Here is an 18,509-nt window from a genome sequence, read left to right as displayed (position 1 = left end):
CCGATGCGGAGTTCGCGACCTGAGGAAAAATTTTCCTGAAATTTCTGTTCGCGATCCGATTTGGTTGTGAACTGAGGCGTTCGTGAGCCGAGGTACCACTGTATCTGTTATTTTGTATGTTAACATTTAACTATGCAGTATGCAGCTGTGAGCATTTTAACAAAAAGTGAGTGAAAAAAAGTTGAATAAGTAACAAAAGCTATAATCCCATCCAATTAAGTGGAACTAAATTCTACTGATCTTTAGGGGAGGGAGCAAATGGTGTCATGGTACTAGCACTATTGATGTTGTGGTAGTGGAAACTGATGCTTGCACAGCATCTATAACATTAGCACCATGGTACTGCTGAATATTTTCAATGGGATTTACATCTGAGTAAACATACTTTGGATTATGCTACATATTTCACCTTCACCATTCCCATGTATAAATAAGCCAATTTATACATTACTAGCAGTTCCTGTGAGGGATTCTAGTAACTCCTCTTTTTAAATGTTAAATGGACTAATTATTAATAACTGTCTGTAAGCAGAACATATAATCTGATATTGTAGCATCCCTGCATTCCACCTAAGAACAAAACAATTTTACAAAGAAATGTAAAAAGAAAAAAAGCCAACCTTGTTTTTAGTTGAGGTCTCTCTCAAACAGCAGCAATACAAAATTACTGCAGGTATGTAAATTAGCAAATCAGCAACAAGAACTGCAAGATCAAAATATATATAAGAATCAAATGAATTTTTGAACTTTTTGTAATACAAAAGTCACCCAAGACCAAACACTATGTGTCAGAAATTCAGGCATTAGTCACATACTTTTCATATAGTAGGCCTGATTCTAGTTCTAGACCATTCTGCTTAATAATTGTGGTCTTACAGAACAACAGAGAACTCTTTAAAAAGAGTTTTTAAAAAGTCACTAAGCAGTTACAACCACAAGAACATTAGTCCAGTACTACTCTGTCCACTGAAATATATTTAAAAGTATTATGGCATGTTTAAAGTAGTAATCCCAGGAATTGTTCATATACCCATCTAAAAATGAATTGCTTGCTCATGGAACAATTTTGAAATCTTTTAATGGATTGCTTTCTTGCTTTTTTAACTCACTTCCTTCAGTTACATGTAAAAATGAGCCAAATATGCCTGAATTTAGTGAATTAAAAGCCAACTCTGCAATATTGCACACAGAGTGCTTCTATTCCATTGAAGTAAATGTGATTTTAAATGGTTAAATAAACATAGGATTTGAAGATTGAATGCTCAGTACTCTGCAGAACTGAAGCCTAAAACTCCAAGCTGCAACAAGTTAACCTTGACATTTCTTTTAACTTGTAGAGCATCAGTTTATTGGCACGAGTAATGTTTAAAATACTGGAGAACCAAATGACACAAAATTCTATTATTTGGGTACATAAGTTAAAGAAAAAAGGAGAAAAACAAAAAATCAACAAGATGGGATGGGGGCTATTAACCCAGTGGCATGTTGTTAACTAGTTTGCAAATCAACTGTCTTCGCTAGGTATAAGTAGCTGTGCTGGACCAGAGCATACTACTTGCAGTTTTATTTCAGCTTAATCTCCTGATGAACCCAAACCTAGAATTTACCTTTTTCACAGCAGCCATACATGCTGGGTTGATGCTTTTATCAGGCTATGTCCATTACAACCTAAAGATTCTGTTTGGTCACCTCAGACTTGATCAGCATAAACATGAAGACTGGATTTTTTGCCTCAGTGTATACCACTTTACACTTGCCTACATTGGACCACATTTGTCATGTTAATGTCCATTTCCTCACATCAGAGATAAACTTTTGGAGCTGTTCCTTTTTGTTTTAACTACACTAAATAATTTAGTGTCATCAGCAAACATAGCTTCCTGCCTACTCTTCCCTAAACCCAAATTATTTATGGACAAATTAAAAAGCACTGACTTGAATACAAATTACTGAGATGCGTAGATCCAGTAAGAAACATTGCCTTGTTTCATATGCTTATGTGATGTTTTAGAAGGCTAAGACCCAAAGATTATTCAGACAAAACTGCAAGCCACCCTGGTTTGTGGGCAAACTTCGGTTTGCTCAAATCATAATATTCCCAGATTAGACAAATTGACAAAATATCATTTGCCAAATAAAGACCCTACTTGTGGAATGGGTGGTGTCAAGAATCATCAGGACTTAATGACAAAACACGATTCCAATTGTTCTCTGAGTCTCCTACATTCTAATTTCTTTGACAAGGCCTTTTAGCTGTGAATGCATCACACAAAGAGAATTTTCTAAAATGTGTAAAACTAATGGTCAACATGTAACTGTACTGAATTTTGTAACCCTGATACACTACTTTAATGGCTATTGTTAAAAGAATGTCTATCCATTATATTGGTTGGTACATCAACGGTATGTCAAGCGTGTTGATTTGAGCATTATTAAAGGCCATTTCAAGGGTAATTTGATTCTAGTGATTTTTAAAATATAATCAATTACTAGAGGCCAGATGGAAAGGTTTGTGGCCAGCACAAGAGGTGGTGTGGAGGAGTGTCTGGTTCTGCCCAGGGTAATCAACAACAACATCCTAAGGGATTTCTACAGGACTTCACTCTGTCCTGTGAAGCAAAGGAAGACTGGACATAAACTAATGGACGTGTTATTTAGGCTGTCAGGTAAGTAACTTGTGACATTGCTGTCTATATTTTTCTTCATTAACCACCACATTAAGTACCAATTAATATGCTTGTGAAAACAATCGCTTTCTCTTTTTTCCATCTGGTTAAGCTATAAAGGGAAGTGAGCATTGAATTTTATGGTATATAGGAACACTGAGAAATTTTGAGAGGTTTGGAGAAACTATTATATCATAATGAAAGTACTGATTCACAGTATTTGATTTTGCACATGTATATTATCATCTATTTCATTCCAGTGATTCCAAAAGATACAGATCTTCATTACTTCACTGTTAAAAAAGTCCTCATTATAACATCTTCTCATAATGTTACATTTAAAACCTAATCAGAAAATAACAGTGCAATTCTGAAAACTCTAAATAACCTTAAAAAAACCTATTTAAAACCAACTTTAGGCATTTATCTATATACTATTTCCTGAAAGTTAGAAACATACAAATGTAAATACATTTAGAACCTAACCTTCTAGCTGAAAAAAGCATCAAAATAGAATTTAGAACTAAACCAGTTCAGTCCAAACTTCTACCTCAGTAAAGAGCCATAGTTAATAACTGCTATACACATCTAAGTGCTATTAAAGTCTACCCATATATTGTAGGAATTAGCAAAACTTTTATAACAAATGGGCATGCTATTACTATAATTCCTTAATTAATTTATTTTAACATTCCTATGCCACCTTTTAGAATAAAGCCATCACAAGGAAGGTTGGGCCTTCCAGTCAAATGGATCTTAAAATGGTCTTGTTAACAATGGTCCCAGCAACAAATTCATCCCAAATAATAGGAAGCTGCAACTATCCCTGGTAACACATTCAGAGCCATGTAGCCTAATTCCATACCATAAACAATCATTCTTGTTATATTCCTCTAGCAATCTTAAGTTTCATTATGGGTAGGGAGCTTAATGACACTGCAGATTACCATTACTTTGATCCCTGTATATTTTGCACTTGAAAAAACACCTCTTCCATAGACTATTTGTACTGCAGAGCATAAAATTAGATTAAAAATCTTTTCAGCTTATGTTAAAAAATTTGCTACCTGATGCACGCATGAATAACTTGTGAGACTGACTCTCATACCCCTGCGATGTGTGCAGAGCAATCCAACTTGGATTTATTAACTTTGCACTGTAAAACAAAGTTTAAGAACATTAAAAAGTAGACCGTTGTCACCAATTGATTATTAAAAAGACAGATGATACACAATGGATCAAAGTTTTCAGCATTCTACTGCATTCAATAGCAATTAAACACTGTTCAGCAAGAAAGAGAACTGAAAATACCATAATTCCTTTTCATATATTGCAGCACAACATTACTGCAATGGTTCACTGAACCATTCGACTAGTTATGGAGGGGATACACTGCCACTTAAAGACCAGGTTTACAGCATAAGTATTGCTTTCAAATCCAGTTTTAGTTAACTTACAGCACTTTTCATGCCAGGAGATCCCCCAGCTGAAATATGACTTGGTCACCCTGATGCTTTGGTTGCACCTGCACTTGATTACTATATTTGCATTTTGTAAAAGTTGTTCAGAAATTTTCTGTCAACTTATTTGTCATTTAACCATATCTCACTGGAAAGCCATGTTTTAAAAATAGTTACATTAAAACGAAACTCTAAACATAGAACAATATTCAGTAGTGTCATTCTGTCACCTCAAATATTGTGATAAAGCTCCACTGAATCCTTCTACTGAGAAATTGGTGCAAGAAGGTGTGCAAGGAGTTGCACAAATAGAATGCATAGTATATTACACAGAATTATGCACAACAGGATGCCCTATGGGTTGCACAAGTATAATACACAACGTATGTCATGCTTGTACAAGCATAACTTCAGTTTTATTCTCTTCTTGCACACAGTTCCAAATGGCAATGTCATTTGTATTACTGGAATCACACAGCTTGATACTGCCCATAATAATAATTCATATAATCCTAGATGTGATCCCAATCAAAACTGGGTAACATAATTTTCAGTCAATATCATATTTCCTATTTGCCACATTGTTGAAAAAAATACATGCATAAAGGTGTTTCATTCACAGATGTGGAACACCTGTGTGTTCCTCAGAACTCCCATGCTTGCAAAGCACCTTTGAATCAACCTGCATTTTTCTTTTTCTTGTAGGAAACAAGATGAACTTAAGCTATTTGTTACAACTGCTACATAATGGTAACAAAATTAACTTACACATAAGCACACAACAGACTATGATAAGCAGTCAGAGGTGGATAGTCAAGGCCCCAGTATTGTAAATTATTGTCACTGGTGTTGAAGTACCTGAAAAACACAACAAAATTCTGAATAAATATACATCCTTAACATATCTGATCACCTGGTTTGCACATTATGGTGGTAATTTGGGGGTTGTTTAAATCATAGGTTGTCAGGTCTGAGTGGCAGTGTCTCACATGTGCTCGTGTCCACTTTTTATTACATACTCAGGAACTGAGTTGTTTTATGACATCTGAATCTAGAAACTTTAAGTTGCTTAAGGATTAAACAATGCAAAGTTAACTAATGATTTACTGTTGTGTCAGTATCACTTTTATATTTTCTTATAATATACTCTCATAATATAGATAGCTTCAATGATGGTAAATATTATATTTTAAAAAAAAAACAAAAAACACAATATTTGCTGAAGATTTCTTTCTTACTAGAAAGAAGTTCTAACCATGAGTTCATGGTTATTTTGGATGAAGTTGCTAAGGTTTTGTCATGAAGTGGAAGAGGAAGCATTAAGATTAAGATAGATATAAAATCTGCATCTAAGACGTAATTGTTTGGAAAGCAAATGTTTATTTCTAGGAAACAAAGCTAAAATTTTTCAAAATCTATTGGGCTACAACGTTTATAGTAGTTATTGTTCTGAACATTATGAGTCACAATTTCTACTCCAGCAGATTAAGGATGCAAACTTCTATTCCAGTCAGCAGTAGATACTTAGCTTTCTTTTCTTCTCCTTGACCAGCTTTGAAATCTTCTACAGTACTCTTGAACAAAATACAATGTATGCCAGGACAAGATTCTAACTAACAAGATTCTTGGGTAGCTTTGATGTAATGGCATTTGCCACCTGTCATCAGTGTATGATATGCTTTGAAATTGTATGCCATAGAAAAAGGAATCGGGATTCAGGAATGGAAACAAAACTGATTAAAATGTATTCAGACTATGCTATCTGCCAAGAAAGGTTAACTTATCTCAAGATCAGCGTTGGACAGGATCTGGTGAGAAGCTCCTACTGGTTAATCCAAAACTATGCTAGCAGACATCTCCTAGTCTGATGGAACTTCCTCCATCTTTGTTCCCTGCTGCAGTTGTCCATGCCATCTGAAAACCTGCTCCAGAATGCTTCCAAATCCCCCAGAGCAGATTTTGAAGGTACATGAAGGGTGCATGGTATGGGGTGGGTGGCAAGGAATCCCTTCCCTTTTCTGCTGATGGAACTTCTTTAATCAGTAGAACAACACCATGACATAACTATTTCTGCCACTAGCAGACTGCAGAATTCTATAGGAATAAGCCACCAGTTTTGTTATTCTAATTATGCATACTTAAATAACGATTGTCATACAAAATTAATCTGAATCCATCAAGTTCAACTGCAAAAGCATTCAAGTGCAATCAATATCTACTCATTAATAAGTCACACTGAGGTGAATAGGATTAATTCCCACTTAAGTGGTGTTGGATTGCAGACAAACTAGGATCACACACCACAAGAACCCACTGTGGATTGTTATCCCTGATGGGTTGTCATTTCATGCAAACTTGGACTGGTTCCTATCAGATTTCCTCTTTGAGGGCAACAAGCTACGTTGACAACATGTGATTTGCTCTGGGCTTCTTGCACCCATAATGGGTTGTCATGTCATCCAAACCTGGCTGATGGATCCCATCCTGAGTACCAGGAATTAGCTAGCAGATAGCTTGACAAGAGCAGCAAGGAACCATTATTGCTCTTCTCAAGCCTCCCCAGACATGCACTAATGCAAGCTGCCACACAATTCCCCAACCACCACTGGATGCACTATCAGGGGTTGCTTTCTGTCCTCTGAGCCAAAATCAGGAGCTGCTTTTGGTTCTCCATGACTTTTTTCCCCTTCCTTTTTTACTGAGATTGCAAAGACTGGTTTGACAGCCAGCTTTTGTGATCTCCATTTTGATAGCCACTGACTGCTCTTTCAAAGTGCCTGAGTGGCATCTGTTAAAAAAATTGGGTTCACCACAGGTACAACTATCTATTTTATTTTAAATATCTGCAGTTACATGCATGCAGAAAACAGGACTCTCAGTGGAAAAATGTGGAGGGAACCATCTGCTGCGAGAGTGCAGCAGGTACCAACTCTGGATATTCCAAAGATTTTCCCAAAAGAGTTAGCTTTTTCTTCCCTTTGCTTTGACAGCTGTCAAAAGGCAAGCTGTCAGAGGAACGCAAAGGTGTGAGTGATCTTTGTTTGTAAGAAGTGGATGGTGAGCTTTATGCTCCCTTTCTTTTCCCCTGACAGTCTTCTGTGTGATGCACATTTTGCTCCCCAGCATCCCCGCAAATTCTCACTACATTGGAAAGTGCAGAAGTGCATCCAACTTCCTCTTCTGGAGAAACTCTGTGGATCCCATTTAAACAAGGGTTTTAAAAAGGCAATAGGGGAGGGGGACTTGAGGGGGTAAGCTGTATCTTGTCCTTAGCAGTTTTGCAGTCTTCAACAAAAGTTGTTCGTTACTTAAGGGAATCCAACTAACTCCAGTACTTTTGCTTAAAAATCACAAAGCAAAATCACGTGAGTTCAAAAAGAATGACTGACTGCTCTTGTAAACAAGCATAAACCACTGTGCAATGGGGACAAGGGTACTACACATAAAACATTTCCAGATGGAATTGTTGATTTGCAGAAGGATAAAGGATCCCTAAACCTAAAAGTACCTTAACAACCAGTGTAACTAAGCTGTCAACACAACATGTTGTGAACTCCTCCGACGTATTAGTAATAACAGGTAAAACTGGCCTTCTAAACCAGCCTAAGAAAGTAATCTCTAGAGGGATAAGAAAAGTGTAAAGGGGTTTTCATTCCTATGACTGTTCTGTTTCTGTGAAGAGCAGTCAGAATTTAGCCACATCTTCAAGTTGAAAGGCAGAAGGTTTTATTCAATGAAAATAAAAGTTACAAAAATAAGACATCAGAACCTTTAAATCTCTGTGAAACAGAGTGACTACTATTTTATAATTGCCAAGGGGCATGTTCTTAGCTTTTCCAGTCTATCCACTCAAATGCAGCCATTTTTTGACATTTATTACAATAAATGATATTTCTTGAATACCTTATGAGCAGCCTGAAGTATCTTATGAACAATTCATGATAAATCATATTTCTTAAAGCTGCATCTCTGCCCCCTTATTCCACCATTCAAGATTTCTAATGTCAGAATAGTTTAACCCCTTCATTTGAGTTTTAATATTCTACAATTTTCTTGTTAATATCCCACTAACTTCATCATGCATTGTTCCCTTATTTAGTCTTAGATTCCACTTAGGGGTAGGCCAGAAAGGAGTAAGAATTTCCACTTTCCTAACTGACAATATAAGATGCTGTCAAAATTGTCTTTGATAAATATATGCATAGGCTCCAAAGAAAGACAGGGAAGGCAGAAAGATTTAAATTTGTGCCTCTGGCTCAGTAAAACCACATACAGCAAAACTACATACAAATCACATTCCTAGCTTACTGCCTACCCTTTTAATATACTTTGCTTCTGCACAAAGGGAGTGGATGTGAAATACATGGCAATGTCACTTGAGCATAATGTGAATAATGTTGATACTGAAGCTTCTTCAAAGGCCAACACTTGGCCCCAGTGACAAATATAGGGATGCTGCAGCACAACCAACCATGAACAAATTGCTTCCCATTGCACTTACCACACACCAACAAATGTGCAGGACAAATCATACAATTCCAAATTTAAACTAGCATGATATATTGGTTGACTATAACTTTTCATTTGGATGACAGACAAGTGAACTTGATTTTCATTCTCTTGACTGTAAATTCTAGTGCTTTATTAATCTTTCAGAGACACTCCTTCATATGCAACCTTCTCCTCTTCTCCTTCTATACCATCCAAATATTCAGATGATACTAACACATTCTTCCAATTTGGAAATGGCTTATCTGCATTCTTCATTAATAAATAATAAAAACATGTACACAAAAATTTATGATTACTTATAAAGTTGCCTCACTTATCCCAGTATTGCATATTACAGTCTTTGATATCCTTATGAGTTCATGCTATTTTGGACTTCAGCTCCCACCAGCCTTAGGTAGCATAGTCAAGTCAGGAATGCTAGGGTCTTTAGTCTGGAAGAGACCAAGTTGAGAAACGTTGTGACAGGATCTGAAGCCTGGACATAGCTCCCCCTTGTGATGAGCAGCATAGTTCACCCTGCAAGTACCTGCAGGACCAGGAGCACACCAGTAGTCACTTGTGAGGATCTGAGCTTCTGTGATCATGCAGGGCAGCTTATATGGTTCTATGGATTTACTACAATGTTCAGCTTTGTCACAACAACCTATAGATTTTGTAATGACTGTTTTGTAGTCTTGTTTCCAGTCTTGTCTTGATTCTTTGCACCTGACTCTTTCCTTCCTCTGGTCTTACCTTGCTGGGTAGCTCATCCTTGCCTTCACTTCTAGTCCTGCAACACCTTTCTAGCTTCTTACCTTGCTTTGCCTCTTGTTCTGTCATTCCTTCTTTGTATCTGATCTTTGCCCTTTCCTGATTCTTCCTTTGCTTCTGGACTTGCCATGACTTGCCAGTTCCTGACCTTGCTTGTTCCTGCCTCTGCTTTTGCTTTTGAATCTGGAGCAGAAGGGGAGATGCTTAATTCACTCTCAGGCAAAAAGGGGGGGGGGGGGGGAATCAGCTCATTGTGTGCAGTGCCACACAGCTGATTGCCCCAATCCTGCTTCAGAGAAATGGGCTTCCACGGGAGGTGGTTGAGGCCCCATTGGTGAGGGTGTTCAAGGATAGCTAGACATGCACATGGTGGGCATGTTGTGAGCAGAGCTGGCTGGAGCCAGGGATCAAACTAGATGGCCCAGGAGGCCCCTTCTGACTTACTCTGTTTCTGTGTTTTGCGTGTCAGAATGGGGGGCAATCATTTGGGCTATGCTCGAATTGAGTGCAGTGCTGCTCAGCTGATTGCCCCAATCTTGCCTGAAAGGAAGCCTCTGAAGTGCAAGTGAGGGTGGTGCCAGTTGGTTGGGCTGTGCTGCCCTGCTCCTGCCTGAGTGGCTTCCCCTCAAGCATGTGCTGGGAGAACCTGGGCTAGATGAGAATGCTCCCTTCTTAGTAGGTGCTTGGCTAGCCTGGATCCCCTCCCTCCCTGCCCCTTCTGAAAGAAAAGCTGTTCAACTGGGGGAAGTGTGGGGTGGGGGAGCCAGGGCTAGTCTGAACATCCTTGCCTAGCCCGATTCTCCCTTCCCCAGAAGGAGGTGCTTGAGAGAGGGGTGCTCTGTTGGGCATTGGGATGGAGAGGCCAGTCCCTGCCAGAGTATCTTTATCTCAAGTGGGAGGGATCATGTGTTAGCATCATCATGGATGCCCCCCTTTCTGGCAAGTCCTCACCCAGCCCAGGCCCCTCCTTCTGAAAGGAAAGCCTCTCAGGCAGCAGTGGGGTTGAGTGGCACAGCTCCCAAGCAAAGGAACACCACCCAGCAGATGCCCACCTCCTGATTGTGCCTGATAGGGTATCTCTCAGACAGGAGTGGGAGGAAGCCTTCAGCTGGGATGTGCTATCCCAGTTGGGGACATCTTCAACCAGCTGGTTCTTTCCCTTGAGAGGTGGGGCAATCATCTCTTCAGATTGTTCATCTCCTGTCCCAAAGAGGCAGAAGGAACTGGGGCATTCCTGACCACTGTACCAAGCTGGAGCAACTGCCAGAGGCACTCAGGATAACTGCTTGGGAAGAGCAACAGTGGCCACTCTGAGATTCCTACCATGAAGGATTGTGTTGTCTGGGCTCAGACTATACAACAAGCAATTGAAGTAAGCAGAAATCACAGAACAAACCATTGATGTTGTTTCTGAGGCTCAGACGTATCATGCTGGAATATGATAATTGGTTTTGGATGACATGATGATAAAAAAAAAACATGGCTTGTGTTGTGGGAACCCAGTCATGGGTGTTCGCCTTTCAGAGACAGCTGCTTCTGTTAGTACTTTTTGGTCATAAATTTTGCTTCCTGAATCATCTTGTACCTCCACTGTTAATTCCACTGATGTCATCCTTTCCCATCCAGACCTAGAATCATAGAAGAGCTGGAAAGGGCCACGAGTCCAACCCCCTGCTGTTGCAGGACACTTTGTTACACCACCCCACTCAGATGGCTGTCCAGGTTCTTTCTGAATGTCTCCAGTGTGGGAGTGCCCACCACCTCTCTAGGCAGTTAGTTCCACTGTTGTATTGCTCTGACCGTGAGGAAGCTTTTCCTGATGTCTAGCCTGAATCTGGGTTGCTGCAACTTTAATTGATTATTCTGTGTCCTACATTCTGGCATTAGCAAGAAGAGAGCTTGACCTTCCTCTTTGTGACAGCCTTTGAGGTACTTACAGAGGGATATCATGTCCCCCCTCAGTCTCTTCTCAAGGCTGAACATGCCCAGTTCCTTCAGTCTCTCCTCATAGGGCAGTGTTTCCAAACCCTGGATCATTTTTGTTCCCCTCCACTGGACCCTTTCTAATTTCCCTGCATCTTTCTTAAATCTTGGTGCCCAGAGCTGGACACAGTATTCCAGATGAGGTCTGACTAGTGTGGAGCATAAAGGTACTACTTCTCGTGATTTGGAAGTAATACTTCTGTTAATGCATCCCAAGATAGCATTTGCCCTTTTGGCAGCTGCATCACATTGTTGGTTCATGTTTAGCCTATTGTCCACAATTACTCCAAGATCTTTTTCTTGCTCATTTCTTGTTCATAAGCCACATATTCCCCATCTTGTATCGAAGCCTTTGGTTTCTTTTTCCTAGGTAGAGGACTTGGCACTTGTCCTTATTGAATTTCATTCTGTTGGCTACAGCCCAGTGTTCAAGTTTATCAAGATCGCCCTTGATCTTCGTTCTGTCCTCTAGGGTGTTTGCTATTCCACCCAGTTTTGTATCATCTGCGAATTTGATCATCTTTCCTTGTACTTGCTCATCTAAATTAATAAAGATGTCGTGTGGCACTATGAAGAAAGCTTTGCTAAAGTCTAGGTAGATTATGTCCACAGTGTTCTCTTTGTCCATTTGGGAAGTTACCCAGTCAAAAATGAGATTAAATTAGTCTGACAGGATTTATTTTTGATAAATCCATGCTGGCTTCTAGTAATCACTACATTTTCTTCAAGATGCTTGCAGATGAATTTTTTAAATAAATTGCTCCAGAATTTTTCCAGGGATTGATGTCAGACTAACTGGTCTATAGTTCCCAGGTTCATCTTTTTTCCCCTTTTTGAAGATAGGGACAACATTAGTCCTTCTCCAGTCATCTGGCACTTCTCCTGTTTTCCAAGATTTATAGAAGATGATAGCCAGTGGTTCTGAGAGTTCCTCTGCTAGCTCTTTTATGATTCTGGGATGGAGTTCATCGGGCCCTGGAGATTTGAAAGTGATTATTCCACCTAGGAATTCCTTGACCATTTGTCTGTCAATCTTGGGCTGCCATCTCTCACTTCCAGCTTGAACTTCCTCTTGACTGCAGATTTCCTTGTGGGAGAAGACTGAAACAAAGTAGGAATTGAGCGCCTCTGCCTTTTCCTTGTCGTCTGTTATCACTCTGCCATCCACTTTAAGTAGCTGGACAACAGTGTTTGATCAAGTGATGAGATCAATCAGATGAGAAAATGATTAAAAGATTATATGACTTCTTACTTGATAGGAAAATGTAAGACGAACAGGTTAAGGGAACTATGATAATGTGGGCACAAAATTTTGGATATAATATTGAATTATAAAAGTGGCAAAAGCTGTGGGAGAGAAATATCAAGGTAACATTAGCAATTTCATATAAAGAAAACATGTATAAAATGTTTTATAGATGGTATCAGTCGCCAAATAGATTAGCTAAGATGTTTCCAAATATGTCAAATGGATGTTGGAAATGTAAACATAAATTGGGTACTTTTTATCATATGTGGTGGACTTGCGATAATGTGAAAAAGTATAGGATTCAAATACATAAATGGCTCGAGAAAATGTTACAAAAATCCTTAGCTTTTAAACCTGAAGTTTTTTTATTAGGCATTATTCCAGAGGACATTAGTAAACAAGAAATGTATTTGATTTTACATGTAATCACTGCGGTGAGGATTGCATTCGCTCAACACTGGAAAAGTGAAGAACTACCCACTGATGAACTGATTCTAAAAAAGATCCTGGACTGTGCAGAAATGGATAGATTGACTTGATCATTGAAGGAGAAGGAAGATACTGACTTCTATCAAACTTGGGACTCTTTTTATTATTGGGACTTCGCATAGATTTAAATATGTTTTTAAGTTATCATAAATGGAAAAAGAAGGATGTGGCGGCTGACCCAGCGGGCTCGATGTTTTTGATGATGGATGTTGTAGTTTTCTTTTTGTTTTTTAGGATTATAATTTCTCAAATAAAACTTATTTTTTAAAAAAAGTAGCTGGACACCTTCTCTTTCTCATGTCTTGTTCTGGATGTATCTGAAGAAAGCTTTCTTGTACTTAGCATCCCTTGGTATTCTTAGCTCATTTTCTGCTTTAGCCTTCTTGTTGCAATTCCTACAATTCCTTGCTATTTATTTTCTTCTTTCGTGGCCTGGCCCTGTTTCCACTTCCTGTACATGTTTTTTTTTTTTTTTCTTTCAGGCTGACATTTAACCCTTTGTGGAGCCACGTGGGCTTCCTCTGCTGTCTTCTACACTTTTTTCCTGATGGAATTGTTTGTAGTCGTGCTTCAAGAATCTTCTTTTTCAAGATTTCCCATCCCTCTTGGACACCTTTCCCCCTAAGGGTGTGTTGCCATGGCACTTCGTTTATCATTTTTCTGAGTTTGTTAAAGTTGGCTTTTTTGTAGTCCAGGATGCTTGTTTGGCTCCAGTTACCCTTTGTCTCCTTCATAATTGAGAATTCAAGTATCACATGATCACTATCCCCCAGAGTTCCCATGGTTGATATTTTGTCCACCAGACCATCCCTGTTGGTTAGTATAAAATCGAGTATAGCTGATCTTCTCGTACCTTCCTCTACTTTCTGCTGGAGAAAGTTGTCAGCAACACATGTCAGGAATCTCTTGGAGGGGTCATGCTGTAACCTTGTTACAGGTTTGCTAAACTTCAGTGGCCATAGATTACATAAGTATTTAAAGTGGAAAGAGGCAAGAACTGTTATATGATTTTCATCCTTTGTGGATTACTCTGCCCAATGTTTTCAAAGTATTTTAAATACAAGTAGTTAATAATTATGACATAGATATCATACATGATGACACACATGGATAAACATATATACATATAAAATATCTTATATATACATTCGAAGTCTTGTTTTATGATAAGAAGTAACATTTTCTAAATAAAGCATACCATTGTTCTACTGGCAGATTGTAGGTAACTTCTTGCCAGTGTCTTTGAGCTTCATAGTCTCCATACATAGGTGGTTTTCCAGCCCCTAAAAAATAAAAAGTTGTGAACCTTATTACTATAAAAATCAGCATTCATGATTATGAAATTCCATGAATTTCTTCACAAGAACTTAAGGGCCATGCTGGATCAGACCATCGGTGCATCCAGACCAGTACTCTGTTCACATGGTGGTAAATGAGCTGCCCATAGGGAACTTCAAGCAAGATGGGAACAAGAGTTCTGTCTGCCCAAGCTTCTCAACAACTGGTATATGTAGGTATGCTGCCCTGATAATAGAAGCAGCATCTAGCCAGCAAAGCTATTAACCATTGATAGCCTTCTCCTCCATGAATTTACCCAAGCCTTTGTTAATTCTATTTTATTTTTCGATTTATATGCTGCCTTCTTCCTACAAAGGGCTCAAGGCAACTTACATCATTCTCCTTCTCCATCTTATCCCCACAACAACCCTGTGAGGTAGGTTGGGCTGAGAGTCTGTGACCAGTTGGCTCCATGGCTGAGTGGGGACTAGAACCCAGATTGTCTGAGTCCCAGTCCCATGCTCTTAACCACTACACCACTACACACACTGGCACTGTTAAAGCCATCCAAATTAGTGACCATCACTACTTCTGTAGCAGTGAATTCCACAGTTTAACTATGTGCTGTGTAAAGTACTTCCTTTTATCTGTCCTGAATTCTCCACCAATCAGCTTCATGGGATGACCACAGGTTCTTGTATTATGGAAGAGGGAGAAAAATGTACCCTTCTTCACTTTCTCCATGTATAATTTTAATCACCTCTATTCCCCTTACTCATATTTTTTCTAAGCTAAACAATTCCATTTGTTGTAGCCATTCCTCATAGGGGAGTTGCTCCATCCCCCGATTTTATTTGCTCTTCTCTGCACTTTCTCCAACTCAACAGTGTCTTTTTATCAGGAGCAGCCACCAGAACTGTACACAATATTTTAAGTGTGGCCACACCAAAGAGTTGTATAAGAGAAGTATGATCTTAGCATATAGAAGGGGACGAAATAAGCCATCAACACATGTAGGCAGTCAAAGCAGCATAATTACCATTGCAGAAGATGCATACACCAGAGACATTTGGAGAAAGGCACCATGTATAGCTATTTCATAGAATCGTAGAATAGTAGGGTCAGATGGGGCCAAGAAGGCCATTGGATCTAACCCCCTGTTGCTGCAGCATACCAGTTTACACCATCCCACTCATTTATTTGCAAGTATCAAAGCCTCCAAGCCAAGATAGAGTTGGAGTGACTGGTTTTAAAGGAAAATCTAAATATAGTGGACATTACAGAAACCTGGAAGAATGGTGAGAATCAGAGGGATATGGTCATTTCTGGGTAAAACTTTAGAGGGAAGATGTACTGGAGAAGGTGCTGCTCTGTACATTAAAGAAGGCAATACTGTCCAGCAGACTAGAAAACCTAAAAGGCATAGACTCTTTCATAGTCATTTTTCCAGGTGAACTTGAAACAAAACTCGGGAACCTTCAGAACAAGAAGGTGTTGCAATAATGTGTGACTTCAATTAGCCCCATACTGACTGGATAAATGCATGTCCCAGTCACAACAAAAAGGTTAAAACAGTACTGTCCCACAAACACCCAGATAGGAAGTAAACCTGTTCTTAATCCTAAATGGAATCACCCAGGACCTAGTATGACATGTAAATGCTGGAGAAACAATGCAAAACAGTAATCATGGTATTGTAAGATTTAATGCATTTAAGTGGAAAATTTACAAGGACATCCAATACATTCAACTTCAAAAGAGGAACATCTTCAAAAGAGAGCCAGTGGGGCGTAGTGGTTAAGAGCATGGGACTGGGACTCAGACAACCTGGGTTCTAGTCCCCGCTCAGCCATGGAGCCAACTGGGTGACTTTGGGCCACTCACAGACTCTCAGCCCAACCTACCTCACAGGGTTGTTGTTGTGGGGGATAAGATGGAGGAGGAGAATGATGTAAGCTGCCTTGAGCCCTTTGTAGGAAAAAGGCAGAATATACATAAAAAACAAACAAACAAACAAACAAACATTCTTTATAATGAGCAAACTGGTTAAAAGGAAGTTGAAAGGACCTGAGAGAGTTAAATTTCTTCAGAATGCTTGGAAGTTACTTGATGATGATGATGATGATGATGATAGAAACTCAGTGTATTGTAAACTGCAGAGACAGCTTCATCTATGAGGCAGTATAGAAATGGAATCATAAGTATACCACATGCTAGGATGGGTAGCATAAAGTACAAGAAGCCACCAGCATGGTTAACAAGGAGTGTCAAGAAGTTATTATCGAATAGACGGCTTCCTTCAGAAAATAAGTCTTGCCCACATAAGGAAAACAATGGGGAACACAAGCTTGTACACAGGAGATACAAACAAACAACAGATTAAATATGGTATTTTGATAAATGTTGCTAGGCTGACAATAAAAAATATTTAAAAATATTAAAAGCAGGAAAAGAGCTAGGGAGGCAGTTGGATGATAATAAAGTTAAAGAAATACTAAAGAAGGATGAGGAGATTGCAGAGAAGCCGAATTAATTCTTTTCATCTGTCTTCACTGAAAAGATATGGGCCAGATACTTGTGCCTGAACTGATGGGAATCTAAGGAACTAAGACAAATAGTGGTGACAAAAGATGAAGTTCTCAACATGATAGACAAATTAAGTTAATAAATAAATCACTGGGCTCAGAGGAATCAATCCTAGATTTCTTAAAGATCTTAAATATGGAATTCCTGATTGTCTAAGAAAAAATAACATGTCCCTAAGATCAGCTTCTGTACCAGAGCACTAGAGCATTGCCAATGTAACAGCAACTTTTTGAAAGGGATCCAGGAGTATCTGAGAAATTACAAGTGAGTTAGGTTCATGTCCCTTCCAGGTAAACTCCTTTAAAAAGGCAAACTGCATGCTAGACAGAATTAGGAAAGACACTGAAAAGTAAACATTCAATATTATATTCCCCTTATACAAATGTACAGCATGCCCACACTTGAAATACTATGTATATTTCTGGGAACTACACTGGGAACTCTGCAATAAAAATTGACATTGCAGAGTTGGAAAAATGCAAAAAACATGCTGTTGCACTCACATCCTGCTTGTGGATCTACCATAAGCAGCTTGCTTGGCCCCTGTGTGATCAGAATGCTTGACCACATCAGACATTTGATCTGATCCAGTATTGCTGTTATGTTCTTATTTAAGTCACTACTCCTAAATCTGGTTTGAACCTTCAGCTTAGTTGAGTGCTTAAATACAATTTCCATAATTTTTCTCCACTTTGGCTAACTGTAATTGTTCTCTATTTAGTATTCTCAATCAGTCACATTTATTAACAATGAAAGATGAGTCAGTACATTTTTCTTCTCACAGCTGTCAGTAGCACTTTTGATTTCCATGGGTTTCTCCTTAAATGAGGACCAAAGAACAATTCAATGGCAGAAGCATTACATTAAACACTGAGGCGTTCAGATTATTCACTTCTTGTCTCTTCTGATTAGCTATTGGAAGCACACATTTATTTCTGCTAAGGTATTGACTAACTTCATGGAGATTGAAGAGTTTCTTTTATATAAAGGAAAGCCATCTATAATTCCTTCATATGATCTATATTTGAACAAGTCACACAAGTAGCAGAGAAGCATAGAATTTGTCCCTTTGTAGCTAGCACTAACCCAATCACTTTCTTCCAGAAAGGATATTTAAAGAAAAGGTTCTCAAATTGCTTGGTCCTTTACTGAATAGAAGGGTCTCTAATATTGTCTTAGGAAGAGAGCTACCAAAAGGTTTTCAAGCATATGGACAATTAAGAGTTCTCCCAGATTATCTACTACAATGTATTGAAATACATTTATTTATTTAACAACCACACTTATTAAACAATTGCATTTACTAAGTACCAAACTGGTTGGTTATCTTACATGATTTTGGATATTGTTTGTATATTATTGTTTGGGTATAATCACTTTGAAATTAAGCAATGGTAGATCCTGAAGATGAAACTCAAATACTTTGGCCACCTAATGAGAAGGAAGGACTCCCTGGAGAAGAGTCTAATGCTGGGAACAATAGATGGCAAAAGAAGAAGGGGACGGCAGAGGATGAGGTGGCTGGATGGAGTCACT

General features: G+C 38.8%; 1 protein-coding gene across 4 annotated transcripts in view; it reads right to left on the bottom strand.

Moving 5' to 3' along the window:
* Nucleotides 1-18,509, bottom strand: part of ALG6 (ALG6 alpha-1,3-glucosyltransferase) — a 56,277-nt gene that overhangs the window by 30,249 nt on the left and 7,519 nt on the right. For 3 of the 4 annotated variants that reach the window (XM_044429895.1, XM_044429892.1, XM_044429893.1), the window contains exons 3-6: nucleotides 14,308-14,392; nucleotides 4,895-4,984; nucleotides 3,734-3,822; nucleotides 621-703 (exon numbers count right to left, since the gene is read on the bottom strand). In XM_044429895.1, coding sequence (XP_044285830.1) covers nucleotides 621-703; nucleotides 3,734-3,822; nucleotides 4,895-4,984; nucleotides 14,308-14,392 — 347 coding nt within the window. Of the gene's footprint in view, nucleotides 1-620; nucleotides 704-3,733; nucleotides 3,823-4,894; nucleotides 4,985-14,307; nucleotides 14,393-16,454; nucleotides 16,559-18,509 lie in introns of all 4 variants that reach the window. The other variant, XM_044429894.1, reaches the window with a different exon arrangement.

Source organism: Varanus komodoensis, unplaced genomic scaffold (assembly GCF_004798865.1).
Source record: "Varanus komodoensis strain SLA01 unplaced genomic scaffold, ASM479886v1 scaffold20_1, whole genome shotgun sequence".
NCBI classification, from domain to species: domain Eukaryota; kingdom Metazoa; phylum Chordata; class Lepidosauria; order Squamata; family Varanidae; genus Varanus; species Varanus komodoensis.
This window is presented reverse-complemented; position numbering and strand designations above follow the sequence as displayed.